The following is a 19,122-nucleotide window of genomic DNA, read 5'->3' as shown; positions in this document are numbered from 1 at the left end:
TGCCTTCAGCTCAGGTCATGGTCCCAGGGTCCTGGGATCGAGCCCCACATTGGGCTCCTGGCTCAGTGGGGAGCCTGCTTCTCCCTCTCCCACTCCCCCTGCTTGTGTTCCCTCTCTCGCTGTCTCTCTCTCTCTGTCAAATAAATAAATAAAATCTTAAAAAAAAAAAAATCTTGGTTGCAACCCTATGTTTACTAACAGTTCATGAGAAGAAATAAGCCTTTACAGGTTAAAGTAGAAATTGCACTGTAGACAGGTACATTCTTACCACACCACTCCCCTTTTGTATGCACAGGTTACTTCACTATTCTGGAAGAACTTATACTATACATGGTATCATCTAAACTACATCGTCCTCCAGGCAGACAGAAAGAGTGCCCAGATGTCCCTGAATATCCTTTTCTCCAACTCTCTAGCAAACACATTCCCTGCAGTCCAAAATAAGTCAAGGATGCCAACTAGCACAGCCACGACTTAACTTGTTCTAAAGATGCTGACCAAAGCAGTAAAAGTTCAAATATATATATAAGTAGATGGAGAAGAGGGTTACTGTTTTCAACTGATATGACCATAAAGAAAGTTCAAATAATATTAATAGAGAAATGAGAACTAAAAGAGTTCAGGAGAGTTGCCAGAGACATCAATATATAAAAATCAACAGTAAAAAAAATAATAAATAAATAAAAATCAACAGTATTCCGCTACACCACCAAAAATAACTAAGAAATGGAAAGTAAGATAATATCCACAAAAGCAACCAAACATATACATAGCTTGGAGTTAAATAAAGAAATGCCAGAGGCTTTTAGAGAAAAACTTTAAACATAATTAAAGGACATTAAAAAAAAGATCTGAATAAGTGAAGAGAAAAATTACGTTAATAGGTGGAATGTTTCATAACACTGCCACATATGCCCATTCACTCCAAATTAAAGTCATTGCTGAGATAACGGGATAAGGCTGAAGACAAGGTTCCATAACATCCTATTGCTATTGTACTCTAGCCCCTGATCCTAGATCAGGACTCCTCTCCTAAACTCCTGACATGTGACCCTACCAGATTTTCTGCTAGAATGCAACAGACAACAGGGACTCACATGCCCACTACTGCTTCTGCCTCCATTGAGTTTTCCCAGTGAATGTTGCTCTAGCAAGCCTGATGTGTCCGACCATTTTACCTTATTTGCAGGATACACCTATATACATAAACATATTTAATAGACTGAAGTAACACTTCAATTCTATTAAAAAGAAATTAGAGTTCATCGAAGAGAAGAAAAATTTTTGCAGCCATCAGTACTATCTGAAGTCTCAAGGTAAATGCGAATTTCACCTCTCAAATGATAAACATATTTTTTTGATAAACGTATTTTAATGTACATATATCTTTTTAAATTCTAACCTGCAATGTTTTCAAGCGTTTATTAAGAGGTAACTCATCTACTTCCAGAATAAAAACTTCTACTGCCATGTTCAGTTTCTGTTGCACTTCATTTCTTTTGGCAATCAAAATATTTCCTTCACTCTGGAGAAAGAAAACAAATAACCATCATTAATACACCAGGTGGGTTTTTTTTTTTTACACATTGACCTATGTCAAAAAAAATATTGATGTCTTAAAGTGAGTAAAATTTAACATTACATTCTCCAAACACAGTAGTTTTTAAGACAAATATCCCTCTCCTGAAATCACCCAACTCACAAATAAGACATTTAATAATCCTGTTCTAATTTTTCCTATTATATGTACAACACTGAAATTTTTGTTTCTCTTAAGAAAATTATACAAGTTCCTATTATTAATTACACACTAACTCCCTCCTACTCCCGTTCCACCCTCAATTCCTTCATCTACTTATCCTTCAAGATTCAGTTAATCTCCACCATGGTAAAACCTCCAATTTGTCTAAGAGGCTATGTCGGAAATAGGCATATGAGAGAGATCCAAGAACTCTATGCATTATCTCTATTACAGTACTTATCAGCTATATTGAAACTATTTATATGTATATCCCATACCCAAGAGAGAGGATCATGTCTTAAATTTGTGTCTCTGCTACCTGTAACAGGTCTGCCACATACACTTAAAACTTTGAATTTTAGAATATTCTTTGTTGTGTAAGCTCAACCAGACCATTCTGTAACTATATAGGAAAAAGAAAAGAATCTCTTCACCAAAAATATACATGGCAATCAAGTTAAGGTACCGTGCAAAATACATAAATGAAAATAATAATACTAAGACTTAAATTAAGTTCAATAAGGGAAATAAAATGGTGGGGCACCTGGGTAGCTCAGTCAGTTAAGTGTCCGTCCACCTCTTGATTTAAGCTCAGGTCATGATCTCAGGGTTGTGAGATCAGGCTCTGCACTAGGCATGGCGCCTGCTTAAGGTTCTCTCTCCCTCTCCCTCTGCCCCTCCTCACCCGTTAAAAAAAAAAAAAAAGGCAACTCTGAGCAGCAGTTATAACTGCTGTTATTCAATTATCCACTCTTCAGTCTATCAAATGAACTTTAGGGCAATGAAGCCTAAAATTAAGTCCTGAAACGTTAGCAGTCAGCAGAAACAAATACCGCTTAAAAAAAAAAAAAAATCACAGGGGCACCTGGCTGGCTCAATCTGGACAACATATGACTCTTGATCTCCGGGTCATGAGTTCAAGCTCCACATTAAGTGTAGAGATTAAATGATTTTTTTTTAAAAAATCTACTAGAGGGGATCCTGGGTGGCTCAGTTGGTTAAGGGTCTGCCTTCGGCTTAGGTCATGATCCCAGAGTCCTGGGATCAAGCCCCACATCAGGCTCTCTGCTCAGCGGGAAGCCTACCTCTCCCTCTCCCTCTGCCTGCCACTCTGCCTGCTTATGCTGTCAAATAAATAAAATCTGTTTAAAAAATATTTTTTTGAAGTAGTGTTCCATGATTCATTGTTTGCGTTTAACACCCAGTGCTCCACGCAACACATGGCCTCCTTAATACCCATCACCGGGCTAACCCATCCCCCCACCCACCTCCCCTTTAAAATCCTCAGTTTGTTTCTCAGAGTCCATAGTCTCTCATGGTTCATCTCCCCCTCCGATTCCCCCCCCTTCATTTTTCCCTTCCTTCTCCTAATGTTCTCCATGCTATTCTTTATGTTCCATAAATATGTGAAACCATACGATAATTTACTTTCTCTGCTTGACTTATTTCACTTAGCATCATCTCCTCCAGTCCCATCCATGTTGATGTGAAAACTGGGTATTCATCCTTTCTGATGGCTGAGTAATATTCCACTGTATATATGAACCACAACTTCTTTATCCATTCATCTGTTGAAGGGCATCTCAGCTCTTTCCACAGTTTGGCTATTGCGGACATTGCTGCTATGAACACTAGGGTGCATATGGCCCTTCTTTTCACTACATCTGTGTCTTTGGAGTAAATACCGAGTAGTGCAACTGCTGGATCATAGGGTAGCTCTGTTTTTAATTTTTTGAGGAACCTCCACACTGTTTTCCAAAGTGGCTGTACCAACTTGCATTCCCACCAACAGTGTAAGAGTGTTCCCCTTTCTCGACAACCTCTCCAACATTTGTTGTTTCTTGCCTTGTCAGCTTTTGCCATTCTAACTGGGGTAAGGTGGTATCTCAATGTGGTTTTGATTTGAATTTCCCTGATAGCCAATGATGAAAAAAATTTACTAGAATACCAAGCCTTGGAGCTATGTTAAGCCCTCTCCCTCTCTGTCCTGAGTCACTTCCCTATGCTCAAACCATAAAAACAACAAAACAAAAATTAAAATGCAGTTCTTTTTCATCTTATTACATGAAAATACATCATGAATTACTTTAATATTTACAATACGGTTTAAATGGAAAGAGAATACACTTCGCAGTCAGACATACCTAGGTTCAAATACCGTATTAACATTTAGCACTATGTAATTTTCAGCAATTTCCTTAAACCCTGTAGGACTCAATTTCCTCATTTATAAAATAAGAGCAAAACTGTCCATTTTAAAAGTATAAGAAAAAGTTTATAAAGTACCTAATAACATTACCTGTGTCTCATATAGATTCAAAACTTACGGCTTCTGTCACTTTTTTCTTACATAATCAGAAGTAATCAGTTAGGGTCTAACATGTAAAATGACACAAATATAATCCCTTCTCCAAATTTAACACTCCTGGCATTTCCAAAGGCCTAGTTATTCTGTTCACTCAGAGTCAGCTAGGTTGCCAACTGAGCAACCTAGGTATGAATAAGGCTTTTGGGGTACAATCCCCAGAGGTAGAAACCACCAATAATTCAATGGGGCAACTCCAAACACAAGTACAGAACTCATACGTACTATGGAAAGCTATGATTGTGGTAAGTATCTTTATATGAAAAACAAGGAGTTCTGTTCAGCTCAATATAAACTAAAAATTGTGAGAGGAAATACGCTTGCACCTTTGCTAATAAAGATGTCATAGGAAATAATATGTTCTTCATACCCTCCCCTACCCGTTAATAACCACCTCTCAATAATGGGTGGCTTAAATAGCATTTAATAGTAAGGCAGAGTCCAATACTGCAGCATAAAACACACCATTCAGACCCAAAAACAAGATACATTAGCAGGTATCACAGCCACCCTAGCTTATAAGCTTCACCCCACTCAAAAGCCACCATCTTTTATAGGCATAGCTTCCAAAGTTCCTCAAGGATGGTATGCCCAGTTGCAAGAGCCCCCACCACCAAGTATTTGTAGTTTAAAGTTCCTCAAGTCCAGATATAAATTACCAACTAGGGAGATTTATCTAGCCAACGCTGCCTAGTAACATGACTGAAATACCATTTTACCAAATTACCAAGGGAAAAGAGAAGGAATTGACCAATGGTCGAATGTTCATGCAAAAGGGGAAAAGATTTTGTTAACACTTTATCCACAATCACCATTTATCTATCCTATCTTTTTTTAACAAGGCAATAAAATTAGGAATCAAATTATTAATATGCAGATGCTGTAAAAATTAAATATTTCATACAAAGTATCACTATAATACCTACAATCCCTCTTTCTCAAATGATAGCCCCTTATGATCAACAAATAAAACCATAATAGAGAAAAATTCTTGACCCACCACATTTTCACAAGTTTGTATGTTCTCTTGAGCAAGACTGTATTCTGCCCAAATTCTCTCTAATTCAGGCAAAGAAGCTGGGGTAGTAAAGCACTCTTCATCTAACACTTGCATAGCATCTGAAAGATCATTTCCAAAACGAACACTGATGTTGACACGTCTGTTTAAAAACATAAGCAAAAAGGAAAAGATCAAGAAATTTGTAAGTTGATGTGAGAAAAAGTTGCACTTAAATAATAATGGTCTAAAGTTAAAACATACAACATTGGCTATGAAGAGGTACTTGCTAAAACCTTATATAAAATCATAAATTAACTGGCATAACTTGTAATTAAAAATATATTTGATTCATGGGGCACCTGGGTGGCTCAGTTGGTCAAGCATCTTTTTTTTTTTTAAGATTTTATTTTATTTATTTATTTTAAAGAGAGGAAGAGAGAGCACAAGAGGAAGTACAGTCAGAGGAAGAAGCAGACTCCCTGCTGAGCAGGGAGCCCGATACGGGACTCGATCCCAGGACTCTGGGATCATGACCTGAGCAGAAGGCAGTCGCTTATTCAACTTAGCCACCCAGGCGCCCAAGTATCCGACTCTTGGTTTAGCTCAGGCCATGATCTCAGGGTCATGGGATGGAGTCTGCTTGAGATTTTCATTCTCCCTCTCCCTCTGCCCCCCTGCTCGTGCTTACACACACTCTCTCTCAAATAAATAAATAAATCTTAAAAATATATATACATTTGAGAAAAAAATCAAATAAAACTTTTATCAAAAAGTTTTACATAGGAGCGCCTGGGTGGCTCAGTCAGTTGGGCATCTGCCTTCGGCTCAGGTCATGATCCCAGGACCCTGAGATCAAGCCCCACATCAGGCTCCCTGCTCAGTGGGGAGCCTACTTCTCCCACTTCCCCAGACTGTGCTCTCTCTCTGTCAAATAAATAAAAATAAAATCTTAAAAAAGAAAAAAATTTTTACATAAAGGACAACTTCAAAAGTCTGCAGAACTTTAAATGATATCAGATACACCTTCAATGCTGGTATACAGTTAGATTTCTGAATAATTCTTTAAAAACGCTAGACTTAGCCAATCTTGCTTACTAAGACTGCAGGCACATTAGTCCTTATACCCTATTAAGCAGACTAGCATTTGTGGGTTGAAAAAAGGAAAAAAAGCAATTGGAGAAGCAGGCCAGCTAGCAAAACCAACAAGGTCCATCCATATTCTTTTCTCTAGTTTCTAACTAGACTGCCACCATTCTAATAGCACATTATTTCCTCAAAAATGTACTAAAATATATTGGATTATTTTGGTCCTAAGTTTGTCTCATAGCTGTGGCAGTGCAGCCACTTAATTTTTGGTAGTGCATGAAAAGCTGATCAGGCTCTAGAGGGACAAAATTACTCAAACTATCTAGAGGCTTATAAACCAGATGACAACTGATGGATTTATACTGGAGAATATAAATTTCCACTGGACAAAACACCAACACACAGTTTTAATTCAGATGACCATCTTCTTATTGTTTCAAAGTATGTGAGAAAATGAATTACTGATTTAAGTTCTTTGTGTAGCATGAAAAGGGAACTAGGTTGTCTTGAGAACTATTTTCTTTTCCACATTCCAGGAAAGAGTGACAAATTATCCCTAACCAACAATAAGGCCATCATCTATTAATATAATACCTAAATAAATCATATACAGAGTCTGACAAATGCTGAATAAACTCTGCACAAGACTTGCTAAACAATTTCTTCTCTTCTGATTCCATGAAGACTTTTCTTCTGACTGTACGAAAACCACTTTTTTCTTTCAAATCTTTAGTTTTGGTATAAGCCTAAAAATAATACTAAGCAATACAATGGACATAGTAGTTTCCCATAAAACCACTTAGAACTTGTGTTTTTTAATTTCACTCTCATCGATGACTTTAGAACAAAATAACTCCATGCAGTGACAAAGGAATGCTGACACAAACACTATAAAACTTATCTCAGTAGTATTTTTAGTTTCTCTCTTTAGTATCAGGGTGCCTGCGTGGCTCAGTCATTAAGCGTTTGCCTTCGGCTCAGGTCATGATCCTGGGGTCCTGGGATCGAGCCCCACATCTGGCTCCCTGCTTGGCAGGAAGCCTGCTTCTCCCTCTCCTCCCTCCCTACCCTCCCCTGCTTGTGTTCCTGCTTTCTCTCTCTGTCAAATAAATAAATAAAATCTTTAAAAAATAAAAAAAATAAAGATTGTCAAAGGAAAAATGGTGGACATATAATTTAAACAAAGCATTAACTAATTAACAATTATTTTAAATTATCCTTCTCAAGGTACCCAGGCAGCTCAGTCAGTTAAGCATCCGACTCTTGATTTCAGCTCAGGTCATGATCTCAGGGTTGAGATCGAGCCCCAAGTCAGGCTCTGTGTTCAGCACGGAGTCTGCTTGAGATTCTCTCTCTCTCTCCCCTTTCCCTCTGCCCCTCCCTCTACTCTCTCTCTCAATAAATAAATCTTAAAAATAAATACAAATTAAAATTATCCTTCTCAAAAATATGCTTTTACCTACCTAATTTCTTTCAATATTTCAACCTTAGCTGCCAGATTTTCCATTCTGGTACCTACATGAGTCTTCAGAATGCTTTCTAAATGTTTAGTCAAATCCATGGTAGTCGCTTTCTCTTGCTGCAACAAAAATCAAGCACATCCTAGTGAATCTCAAACAAGAAACTATATTTCTACTGTTACTTAAATGATTTTAAGGCATAACCAAAATTTTAAAGGTTAAAAAATATTGGGGTACCTGGCTGGCTCAGTTGGTGAAACATGCAATCTTGATCTCAGGGTCATGGGTTTGAGCCCGATGTTGGGCATAGAGATTACTTTAAAAAAACTGGGGGGCGTCTAGGTGGTTCAGTCAGTTAAGTGTCTGACTCTTGGTTTTGGCTCAGGTAATGATCTCAGGGTCATGAGATCGAGCTCCACACTGGACTCCATGCTCAGTGTGAAGTCTGTTTGAGATTCTTTCTCTCCCCCACCCGACTCATGCTCTCTCACTCCTGCTTTAAAATAAATAAATAAATAAATCCTTTAAAAAAGATTTTTTTTTTTAAATGTTTAAACCACAGGACAACTGATTTACCTACTGATTGGGATCTGAAAAAGATAATCTATTCCTGTCTTCTGCCTTCACACAGATTACAGACTCATCTTTCATTCTAATAAAAAGCCAAAGAGAAACAAATTCCACATATTTTATGTCTTAATACTTAAATTTTAAAAAGATAAAAGATCCCTAGAGACACCAAAAGATTATCAATGACTATTTTTTGAAAAAGTCCTGTGTCATTTTACATTACAAAATAATCAAAAACATCACTTCTTTGACCCAAGCTAGATTAAGCTACCTGATTCTGAGTGGTATCTTAAATACGAGTCTACCATGATTATCTAAAATAATGTATAGAGCAGTAATATGAATAAAGACCTAGCAGTTTTAGTCTAATTATACTCCAAACCAGATATTATATAAACATAGAAATTTTACCCAGTATTTGAACAACATGCTCCTTAGTCCTCACATTCTCTCCAATTCTTCAGTTAAATAAAAAGAGAGAACCAGAATATACTGAATGCTTATGCTTATTACTAGTATGCTACACTCAGGTATGTTCATGCCCTTCTGCTCCCTTTTGTTGATAGGATGACCATGAAGAATCAGTTATGGTTGTTCTCAATTCTGTTTATAGCCACTGGAATTGTTATTATAATTACTCCAAAATTACATAAATCTAAGAAATTAAATAAATCTAAGAAGAAAATACATAAATCTAAGAGTGGGAAAATAAAAAGTTGTTAAATCTTTGAAAATGTACTTAATGTTTCACAAAGACATTAAACAAATCTTTAATACAAATTACTAATGAACTGTATGTGAAAGAGAACTATAAAATACTGAGGAAAAGAATCATTTAGATCTAAAAGAATTGTGAAATTAAGCTGGTTCTCAAATATCTTGAGCTTATTATTAGTCCACTTGTATAAAAAAACACCAACCCTGGAAATCAGATGAAAACAATGAGTATGGTTTTTAAGACAAAGAACAAATAAGACAAACAGAAAAGATGGCAAATTCAAACCCAACCACATCAATAATTACAGTAAATGAAAATTAGCTTAACACTCCAATTAAAAGATAAGAGATTATAAATCTGGATGAAAAAGCTCAGGTTCAACTATATGTTGCTCTTCAGACACACTTATTAGATAAAAAGAGACAGATAAAAATTAATGGATGGAAAAGATATACTATGCAAACATGGCTATGTTAATATCAGGCAATGTGGACTTCAATACAGGGAGCATTCCCAGCAATAAAAAGGGATATTACATAAAGATGATTCATCAGGAAGACACTATTCTAAATGTGTATGCAACTAATAACAAAGTTTCAAACTCACAAAGTAAAACTTAACAGAAAAAAAGGAAGAAACAGACAAAACCACAAAAATATCTGGAGATTTCAACACTCTTCTCTGGGTACTGATAGAACTAGTAGACGGAAAAATCAGTCTGGATACAAAAGACTTCAACAACACTATCAGCTAATTTGATTTGATTTAGAGAATATTCCACCACACAACTGTAGAATATGCATAATTTTTTAAAGTACATGGAACACTTCCAAAAACAAATCATATGCTGAGTAATAAAGCAAATCACAATAAAAGAACTGAAACCACAGAAAGTATGCTAATATCAGGAGATTAACTAAAACTCAGTAACAAAAATATACTGGGGGAGGGGCGCCTGGGTGGCTCAGTCATTAGCCATCTGCCTTTGGCTCAGGTTGTGATCCCAGGGTCCTGGGATCGAGCCCCACGTCAGGCTCCCTGCTCAGCGGGAAGCCTGCTTCTCCCTCTCCCACTCCCCCTGCTTGTGTTCCCTCTCTCTCCCTCACTGTGTCTCTGTCAAATAAATAAATAAATAAAATCTTTAAAAAATATATATATACTGGGGGAAAAAAAATCTCCAAATATGTGAAAATTAGATAATATGCTTCTAAATAATTCATGATTCAAAAAAAAAATCACAGAATTCTAAAAATATGTTTAATCAATAAAAACAAAGTATCAAAATCTGTGGGCTAAAGATAAAGTACTTAAAAGGAAGTATCTTTAAATGTTATAAGGAACATGGGCACCTGGGTGGCTCAGTTGGTTAAGCGACTGCCTTTGGCTCAGGTCATGATCCTGCAGTCCCAGGATCGAGTCCCACATTGGGCTCCCTGCTCAGCAGGGAGTCTGCCTCTCCCTCTGACCCTCTTCCCTCTCATGCTCTCTATCTCTCATTCTCTCTCTCAAATAAATAAGATCTTTAAAAAAAAATAAATGTTATAAGGAACAAAAGATTAAAAACGATATGAATTTCCATCTAAAGAAGATAAAAGGGCAAATTAAAGAGGAAGGAAGGCAATTATAAAGTAAAAAAATCAATTAATTAAGAAAAATAAATTTTAAAAACCAACAGATACAGAAATCAGTACTTTTTGAAAACATTAAGATCTTCAGGTTTCTGGTCCAGCATGTAAAAAGCCTGGAAGTCACTCTAACATCCTATCAACAAGTAAAAAGCTAAACAAACTGAAAAATCAACAAGCCTTCTTAGATCTTTAAGAAAGATGAGGTCACAGGGCAAACTGCTGCCCCCAAAACTGGAGAGACAGACAGGAAAATAAAAACCATTCACAACTTATATGGAACAGCAACCTCTGAGGGAACCAGCTGGAGTAGGTAAACCTCAACTTCAAATGACAATTGCTGAAGACTCAGCGTGAACAACTCAAGAGTTAAAAACTCCAGGCAGACCCAGTCATCAGGATGCCTCCACTTTTACCCCCAGGATCTCTACCACGTTCTCACAGTATAAATATAAGAGAAAAATCCTCTCAAGCTTCCAAAAGGGAAAGGGGAAAAGGTAGCATTTTACGCTACAGTATTCTGTTCTTAACAAGATCTGCCCTCAGGGAAACTTTTTTTTTTTAAGTTTTTATTTATTTATTTGACAGAGAGAGAGAGATGGCGCATGCACATAAGCAGGGTGAGTGAGAAAGGGAGAATATACACTAAAAGACAAAAAACACAGAGGAAGAGACAAAGCAAGAATCAGAATCAGACTCAGACATGGCATGGATAGATGCTCAACTGTCAAGACCAGAAATTTTAAACATGGTATGATTAATATGCTAAGGGCTCTAGTACTTAATTAGACAGAATGCAAGAATAGATGGGCAATGAAAGCAGAGAGATGGAAATTCTAATAAAGAAGCAGAAATACTAGAGATCAAAAACACTAGAGCAGAAATGAACAATTCTGATGCACTTATCAGTAGACTGGATGTGGCTGAGGAAAGAATCTCTGTAATCCAAGATACATGAATGCTATGTGTTCACAAAAAGACCTATACAAAAATATTCACAATGGCTTTATTCATAACAACTAAAAACTAGAACACCCTAAATACAAACTGTGGTATATTGCTACAATGGAATACTACTCCATAATAAAAATGAACTTTTTTTTTTAAAGATTTTATTTATTTATTTGAGACAGTGAGATAGCAAGAGCAGGAACACAAGCAGGGGGACTGGGAGAGGGAGAAGCAGGCTTCCCGCTGAGCAGGGGCCCAATGTGGGGCTCGATCCCAGGACCCTGGGATCATGACCTGAGCCGAAGGCAGCCGCTTAACCGACTGAGCCACCCAGGCGCCCCAAAAATGAACAAACTTCTAATATACACAACATAGATAAATCTCACAACCATTATGTTCAGTGAATGAAACCAGATCCAAAAGAATACATATCAGAGGATTACATTTTTATGAAGTACAGGATCAAGAAAAATAAACTATGGTGATATAAATCAGAATAGTGGTTGTCTTGAGTGGGAGGAAGAGAGGTTAGACTGTAAGGAGGCACCAAGGAACTTTCTGAAGTGGAACTGAACATTTTATACCTTGAGTAGGTACAGTAGATGTACTGTAATCCATTTACACTTTTTGATGGAAGAGGACAGGGGAACACGCCCAGAGAAAAAAAATATAAGGCAGGTGACTAATCTCCCTATCAACTAGACCTCTAAAGAAACAGACTATTTTCTAAGAAGAGACCTTATCTCTGAAATGCCCTTCCTTAGTAGGATATCTCCAGATAAAAAGTTAGTTATGGGGCACCTGGGTGGCTCAGTTGGTTAAGTATACAGACTCTTGATTTCGGCTCAGGACATGATATTAATAAATATCAGACTTGTGAGACAGAGCTCAGTGCTCAGCAGAGAGTCTTCTTGGATTCTCTCCCTCTCCCTCTGCCCCTCCCCCTCCCCAGCCTCGAGCACGTGCTCTCTCTCTCTAAAATAAATAAATAAATCTTTAAAAATAAAAATAAAAGGTTATAATGGACAGAACCCAAGATTTATGGATTTATGAGGCAGAGCTCCCTGGAAAATGCCACATATGGATTTAAAGGTTGAAAATTGAGTTCAATTACCAATGGTCAATGAATTCATCAATCAGACCTAATGAAATGGTCATTTAAAAAAAAAAAAAAACCCTCCAAATAATTAGGTTTTAGGGAGCTTCCAAATTGGTGAACAAACCCATACTGGTAGAGTGGTAGGCTAAATACCCGCAGCTTCCCTACTCTACCTTTCACCCCCATCATAACTTCCTCTATGCATCTCTTCCTTTTATTTGGTTGTTCCTGAGTTATATCCTTTATAATAAAACTGTAATCATAAGTATAGCACTTTTCTGAGTTCTATGAGTTGTTTGTAAATTATTGAACAGGGGAGTAGGGATCACAGGAACTCTCAAATTTACAGGCAGAAGTGTAGGTAGCCTGGGAACCTGACTGTGGCTGGTATCTGAAGTGGAAGAAGTCTTATGGGACTGAGCCCTTAACTTGTGGGGTCTGTGCCAACTGCTGGGTATTTAGTATCACAAATGAATGGCAGGACATCCAGTTGGTGATGGTGAATTGGAGACAGTGTTAGGATGGCACATTTAGCATAAGAAAACACTTACACATTTGAAAAATACACAATATTCTTGGGGTAGAAAAAAATGCCCTGAATCTGAGCAAACCTTGAGACCTAACTACCATAAAAGGAAATACATGCAGAAAAGGAGACTCTTAAGCAACACAAGGATGCAGATTAAGCAATTTAAGAGATTTATCATACAAAATGCAAGGCACAGGCCTAAACTAGGATCCCAACTGGAAGAAGCTAAGGGACATTCATAGAACCACCCAGGAAATCTGAACACTGGATATTAAAAGATATTAAGGAATTACTGTTAATTTTTAAGTATGTACAGTATTACGGTTGTCTTTTTCAAAGTTATTCTCTACCAGAGGCACACACTAAAACATATACAGTAGAATATTATGAATGGGATTTGTTTTAAAATAACTCTGGGCCACCTAGGTGGCTGAGTTGGTTAAGTATGTGCCTTCAGCTCAGATCATGATCCCAAGGTCCTGGAATCGAGCTCTGCATCAGGCTCCCTGCTCAGTTGGGGAATCTGCTTCTCCCTTTCCCTATGCCCCTGCTCATGCTCTCTCTCTCTCTCACTCTCTCTCAAATAAATTTAAAAAATCTTTAAAAATAAATAAATAAATAAAATAAAGTAACTCAGGAGGTACAGCTTTTTTTGAAAAGACTGCCCATGTGTTTAATAATGTAAAAACCGGGTGATGAATACATAAGGTTAATTATTCAACTCTCTCTCCTTCTGGAATGTTTGAAATATCCCACAGTTAAAAGTTTTTAAAAAAACATAAAAGGAGGGGCGCCTGGGTGGCACAGTCGTTAAGCCTTCGGCTCAGGTCATGATCCCGAGGTCCTGGGATCGAGCCCCACATCAGGCTCCCTGCTCAGCAGGAAGGCTGCTTCTCCCTCTCCCACTCTCTCTGCTTGTGTCCCCTCTCTCGCTGTGTCTCTCTCTCTCTCTGTCAAATAAATAAATAAAATCTTTAAAAAAAAAAGAACATAAAAGGAAATATAAATGAATCATTAATTTTTCAAACACTCAATGAAATCCAAAGATGATTAGTTTGGAGTGTAAGAAAAAACTTCATCTGTAAACAAATATACAGAAAAGAGAGAATGAGAGAGGAGGAGAGAAAGGGAAGAAAACAAAAAGTGACAGCAAATTAAACAAAGAAGAGCAGATGAGTATACAGATTACCCAGTCATTCTTTACCTTACACCAGTGAACATATCATACCTGCAGCTCCTGGGCAGTCTGTTCTACTTTGGATTCTAGAACTTTATAACTTTCAAGAAGAACCTCCTTCTCTGTTTTAAGCCTTTCATTTTCTTCAATCAGCTTCTGGTCCTGCTTAATTTTTGCCAGGCTGACATTAGACCCTAAATTAAAGTCTCCAACAGCCAAATTTTCCCTATTAAAAACAAATTCACTCATTTTAAAAACCAAACTGTCTAAGGCTGACAGAGATCATAAAGCTGAACTAAATCATCTTGAGCTTTTTATACCATAATATATATTAAGCTAACTTCAAAAACAATGCTGCCAACACTCAAATATATGCCAGCTTGTAGCAATATCAACTCTAGCAAATACAGTAAAAAGCATTCTTTATCAGTTTCTTCCAATTTCTCCTCCCCATCAACCCCACTCCATTTTACAGTTTTTTTCTAAGATCCCAAAAACAGCTACATAACCCAAGACATGGAATCATGGCCTGGATCATGATACAGAAGTTTATAAATCGTTTGGTACTTAGAAACATTAAACATGGCTTTCAGCTTCAAATTTATAATTCAAGATTGTCTAAAAAGTGAATTCCCTTTGTAATAATCAAATTCCATCATAACAAGTTATCACAGGAAGAACAAAGAGTTTCTCTTTTGTTAAAAAGGAAAGGTAATGCCCTAAAAGTCATTAAAATATTCTTAAAGCCATAGGAAAACTTCAAAGTTTATCTGAAATTTTGGCTTTGCCTAAATAATTCAGATTTAGGGGTATATTTTTACTTTTGATAAACATATTCCAAAGAATTAATATGAAGAGCTAGTATGTGAACTTTAAACAACTGAGGCATGATTTTTCTTTCAAAATGGCTTTTAATAAAAATGTTCCTGCAAAAGCAGACATGTTTGAGAAAAATAGAAATGAGTACCATCCCTCAAAATCACTGACATAGATAAAAGACTCCAAAAACATAAGCCTTGACTTCTACTATGACAAGAGCTTCTACCATGAATTAGAAACTAGTTAAGATTAAAAACCCCGTGACAGTCTTACTTTGGAAATGTCACATGATTTCCTGCATCATTTTCATTCTTCAGATCAAGAGTCATCCTCCCACTTAAGCGCCCCTTTGGCCGGGTGAAGGCTGACTGGTTTGATCTATGCCCCCATGAGGGAATGGGGCTTTTGAGGTTCCTGAGGACAAGCTGACCAGGATCTGATTTTTTTTCCTCACAAGTGTTAGTGCTGGAAGTGAGTTTGCATTTTTCTGCAAATCCTTTTTTAGCCACCTCCTCCCCTATATCCACACTGCCATACTCAGCCTGAGCAATAACTGTTCCATCTTGATAGGTTGCTTTAATTCTCATTTTTATCTCCTTTTCAAAAATCAAGCTCCCCAAAAAGGTTCTGCCCTAAGAAAGACGGGGAAGGAAAAAAGTTGTAAACCAACTACACCAACATGTTTTTCTTCACTTTATTTTGTTTCTACCCAGTTTTTCAAACAATCATACTTCTTCATTCTGAAAACTCTATAAAAGCACTCTTACCTTGTTATTGGCTATATGCAAATATACTTCTCCATTTGTATGAATATATTCTAATTATACATTTAGAGGAGAAATCTTCCTTTCCAGAAGTAGAGTTAATACCTGTATAGGCAGCCATATTTATAAATTTTAAGATGTGTACCAATTAAACACCCTAGAATAATTGTTTTAAACCAAGCAGATGGTGTTGACCATTTTGGTCCCAATGAAATGAAATGGTGTCCTGAGGAGTACAGCACATAAAAATGAAATCTAGTATCTAGAAAAGGCACTCAAATTCAACAAAACTTTAAAAATAGTTTTACAAGGGCACTGGGGTGGCTCAGTCAGTTAAGTGTCTGCCTTTGGCTCAGGTCATGATCTCAGGGTCCTGGGATGGAGCCTTGCAACAGCTCCTTGCTCAGTGGGGAGCCTGCTTCTCCCTCTCCCTCTGCCCTTCCCCAACCCCTGCTTGTGCTCACTCTCTCTCAAAAAAAATGAATAAAAAATCTTTAATAAATTAATTAATAAAATAAAACAAAATACATAGAATTACAAAGAAAATTTTTTCACTGTGATACATTTTAACCCCAAGTTAAGAACCCCTGGACCTAAAAGGGTGCATCCGAAAGGGCAGAAGGTGGTAAACGGTAAATGCTCATCATTAACCATCCAAAAAAAAAAATTTTAATCCACAAACCAAAATGACAAAGTATTTTAAGTTTACAAAAACACGGGCTTTGTAAATCTTTCAAATCATAAAATTTTTAAATACACATCCTGAGAGGCTTGAATTTACCAAGAATACCAATATAGATAGCAAAGATGGTTCAGAAGGCATCACCAACAAATGAGATCAAGCAAACAAAGCTAACCAACTCAAAATATGGTTCACAGAAATATATCAGATTAAGATTTCAATCAATCAGAATGTGATTTTGGGTTAACCTCTTTCGTACAAAAACCCTCGGTTTCAACTGATGTAACAATGTTGGGGTTCAGGAGCAAACGGTCAAGAAAGAATTTTTGAGATGTCTTCTCAAAAGGTGGTTTTATCAAAGCACGGGACAAGATCCATGGGCAAAAAGAGCTGCACTGGGGTCATGAGGAGTGGCCCATTATATACTTTCAAAATGGGAGGAGGTCAGGGAAAGCTTAAGTCTCTAAGGAATTTGGAAGCAAGGTTTAGAGGACATTGAGGGGCTAGCTGTTGTTAGGAAAAGGTCATTTGCTACTGTCTAGTAAAATCTTAGTCATGAGACCCTTCAGATGTCTATCAGTGGGCCAAAGCTTGGAGGATGACTGCTAACATATATCTTGCAGGGAAGGGGTGGGTAGAGATAAAGGAAGTTTCCAAAGGAATTTTTACATGTTAAAGGAGACTTGCAGGATTTCGGAGGTCAGGCTAATGTTAAGCTAAGGTTGCCTTTTGCTACTAGCAAAGTTTTAACATGGAGGCAGCTGAGTTCCTAGAGGAAGGACACTCTGCCTGTCTCAAGGACTTGTCAATGGCTGTAAATTTTAAGGAAATTTAATTTTTTTTCTTTTGCCTTTGTTCACATCATCACCTTTACGCTGAAAGTCTATCTAAAATCAAGTACAACTTTCTACTCCTAACCAATGTTAATGGAAGTGACAGTGTCTGAAAATTATTGCTGGAATATGTAAAATTCTTAATTTCAAGAAACTCTGTCTTTGGGCAACATACGGATTTAAATGGAAATAATCTACTTTCTACAAGAGTTCTAATTACCTAAAGCTGAATGCTCTAAAGGTATACTACTCCTTGTTTAAAATATGTTATGCAAAAATCTGATTTTTAGACTTTTCCCTGAAGTCAAATTCCATTTAGTTATGGTTGCCAATCACATTTAGTTGTTCAACAAAATTCTCCCTGAATTATACATAATCACAAAGACAGAACCCTAAACTTGGAATAAATTCTAAGTTCTCCTAAATTCTAACAAAAAGAATGACCAAGTAGATGATACATGGGTTTTTTAATATTATACTTTACCATAAAAATATATATTCTACATATTTTTTTAAATGTCAAATATTTAATTTTTATAGTGAGAAATGTGTTATAGTTCCCATTAAATCTTGCATGCCGGAAAGAGATCTATTTATTTATTTTTAAAACATAGTTAGGTATTTAAAAGGCATAAATAAGATTTATCTTTTAAATAAATCTAGTCATTGTTTTAGAACAGAGCTTTCAATGATTAAAAAAGGATGATGTCATTTTTCTAAGACATATCTCATTGTGTTTCCCAAACTGGTAAGCTTTATTCAAAACCAAGAAAGCATCACTTGCTTTCTATTTTAATTTACCTAATCTTGTCTGGATATATTAGAAAACAGGCTAAAAAGCCTTTAATCTTTTAAACCCAAATTCCAATCTCTAGCTCTCATTCCCTGATTCTACATAAAATTTTCAAAATAAGGAAGGCATTTAGGGCATAAATCTTCATGTGATCTTCAGCATTTGTAACCACTATTCTGAGTATTAATTTCAACTGTGTTATAACATGGGTATGAAAGTGTTGGTTTAAAACGTACTGAGGGTATTTTAGTGCCTAGGTCACCCTCTGGAAGGGTCTCTCCTCTCTCTCTCTCTCTTTTAAACTAAATCCCTACTATTCATTCATTTGTTCAAATGCTAGATAAACTGGATGCTCGTCTAACACCTAACAGGCAAGATCAAGGAGATCAGGCACAGAAAAATGAATAAAATATTATCTCTACTAAGACAGTCTCATCTCACAAGCTCACTATCTTGTTGGGGAAGGAAAAATGCAATTCTATATATCTTATTCACTGAATGAAACAGCTACAGGGGAATGGATGGTGGGTATTAGCAAAGACTTTACATAGGAAATTATATTTGAGCCTTGAGCTGAGAATTAATGGCTAAACATGGGCTTCCTAAGCAGAGACATTCAAGAGTAACTATTTTCTTCCAGAAAACATTCAGTTTGCTAATAGTCTTTTTACCGAACATAAGCATGCAAATACAAATAATACCACCTGTAAAGAATCTATGAAGCACACAAAACATTCCCAATAACTAAAGTTTACTCCTCAGTTCCAAAACTAACTTTGAAAAATGACCTTTTATTCTTGATTCATATTTGTTTCAATCAACATAAATTTTATATCGCCTTACCATGAGAACAGCAACAGACTTGAGTTCTAGCTCTCACCCAGCCACAATTAGCTTCATGACTTTAAAT

General features: G+C 36.6%; 1 protein-coding gene across 11 annotated transcripts in view; it reads right to left on the bottom strand.

The window, feature by feature from the left end:
• STK31 (serine/threonine kinase 31) overlaps positions 1–19,122 on the bottom strand; it is an 82,727-nt gene that overhangs the window by 45,078 nt on the left and 18,527 nt on the right. For all 11 annotated transcript variants that reach the window (XM_027573906.2, XM_027573912.2, XM_027573910.2 and 8 more), the window contains 5 exons: positions 15,414–15,772; positions 14,373–14,547; positions 7,656–7,771; positions 5,107–5,266; positions 1,403–1,525 (listed from right to left, as the gene is read on the bottom strand). In XM_027573906.2, the coding sequence (XP_027429707.1) occupies positions 1,403–1,525; positions 5,107–5,266; positions 7,656–7,771; positions 14,373–14,547; positions 15,414–15,772 (933 nt within the window). The remainder of the gene's footprint in view (positions 1–1,402; positions 1,526–5,106; positions 5,267–7,655; positions 7,772–14,372; positions 14,548–15,413; positions 15,773–19,122) is intronic.

The sequence above is a fragment of the Zalophus californianus genome, chromosome 12 (genome assembly GCF_009762305.2).
Source record: "Zalophus californianus isolate mZalCal1 chromosome 12, mZalCal1.pri.v2, whole genome shotgun sequence".
NCBI classification, from domain to species: domain Eukaryota; kingdom Metazoa; phylum Chordata; class Mammalia; order Carnivora; family Otariidae; genus Zalophus; species Zalophus californianus.
The sequence above is the reverse complement of the archived record's forward strand: the minus strand, read 5'-3'. Positions and strand labels throughout refer to the sequence as shown.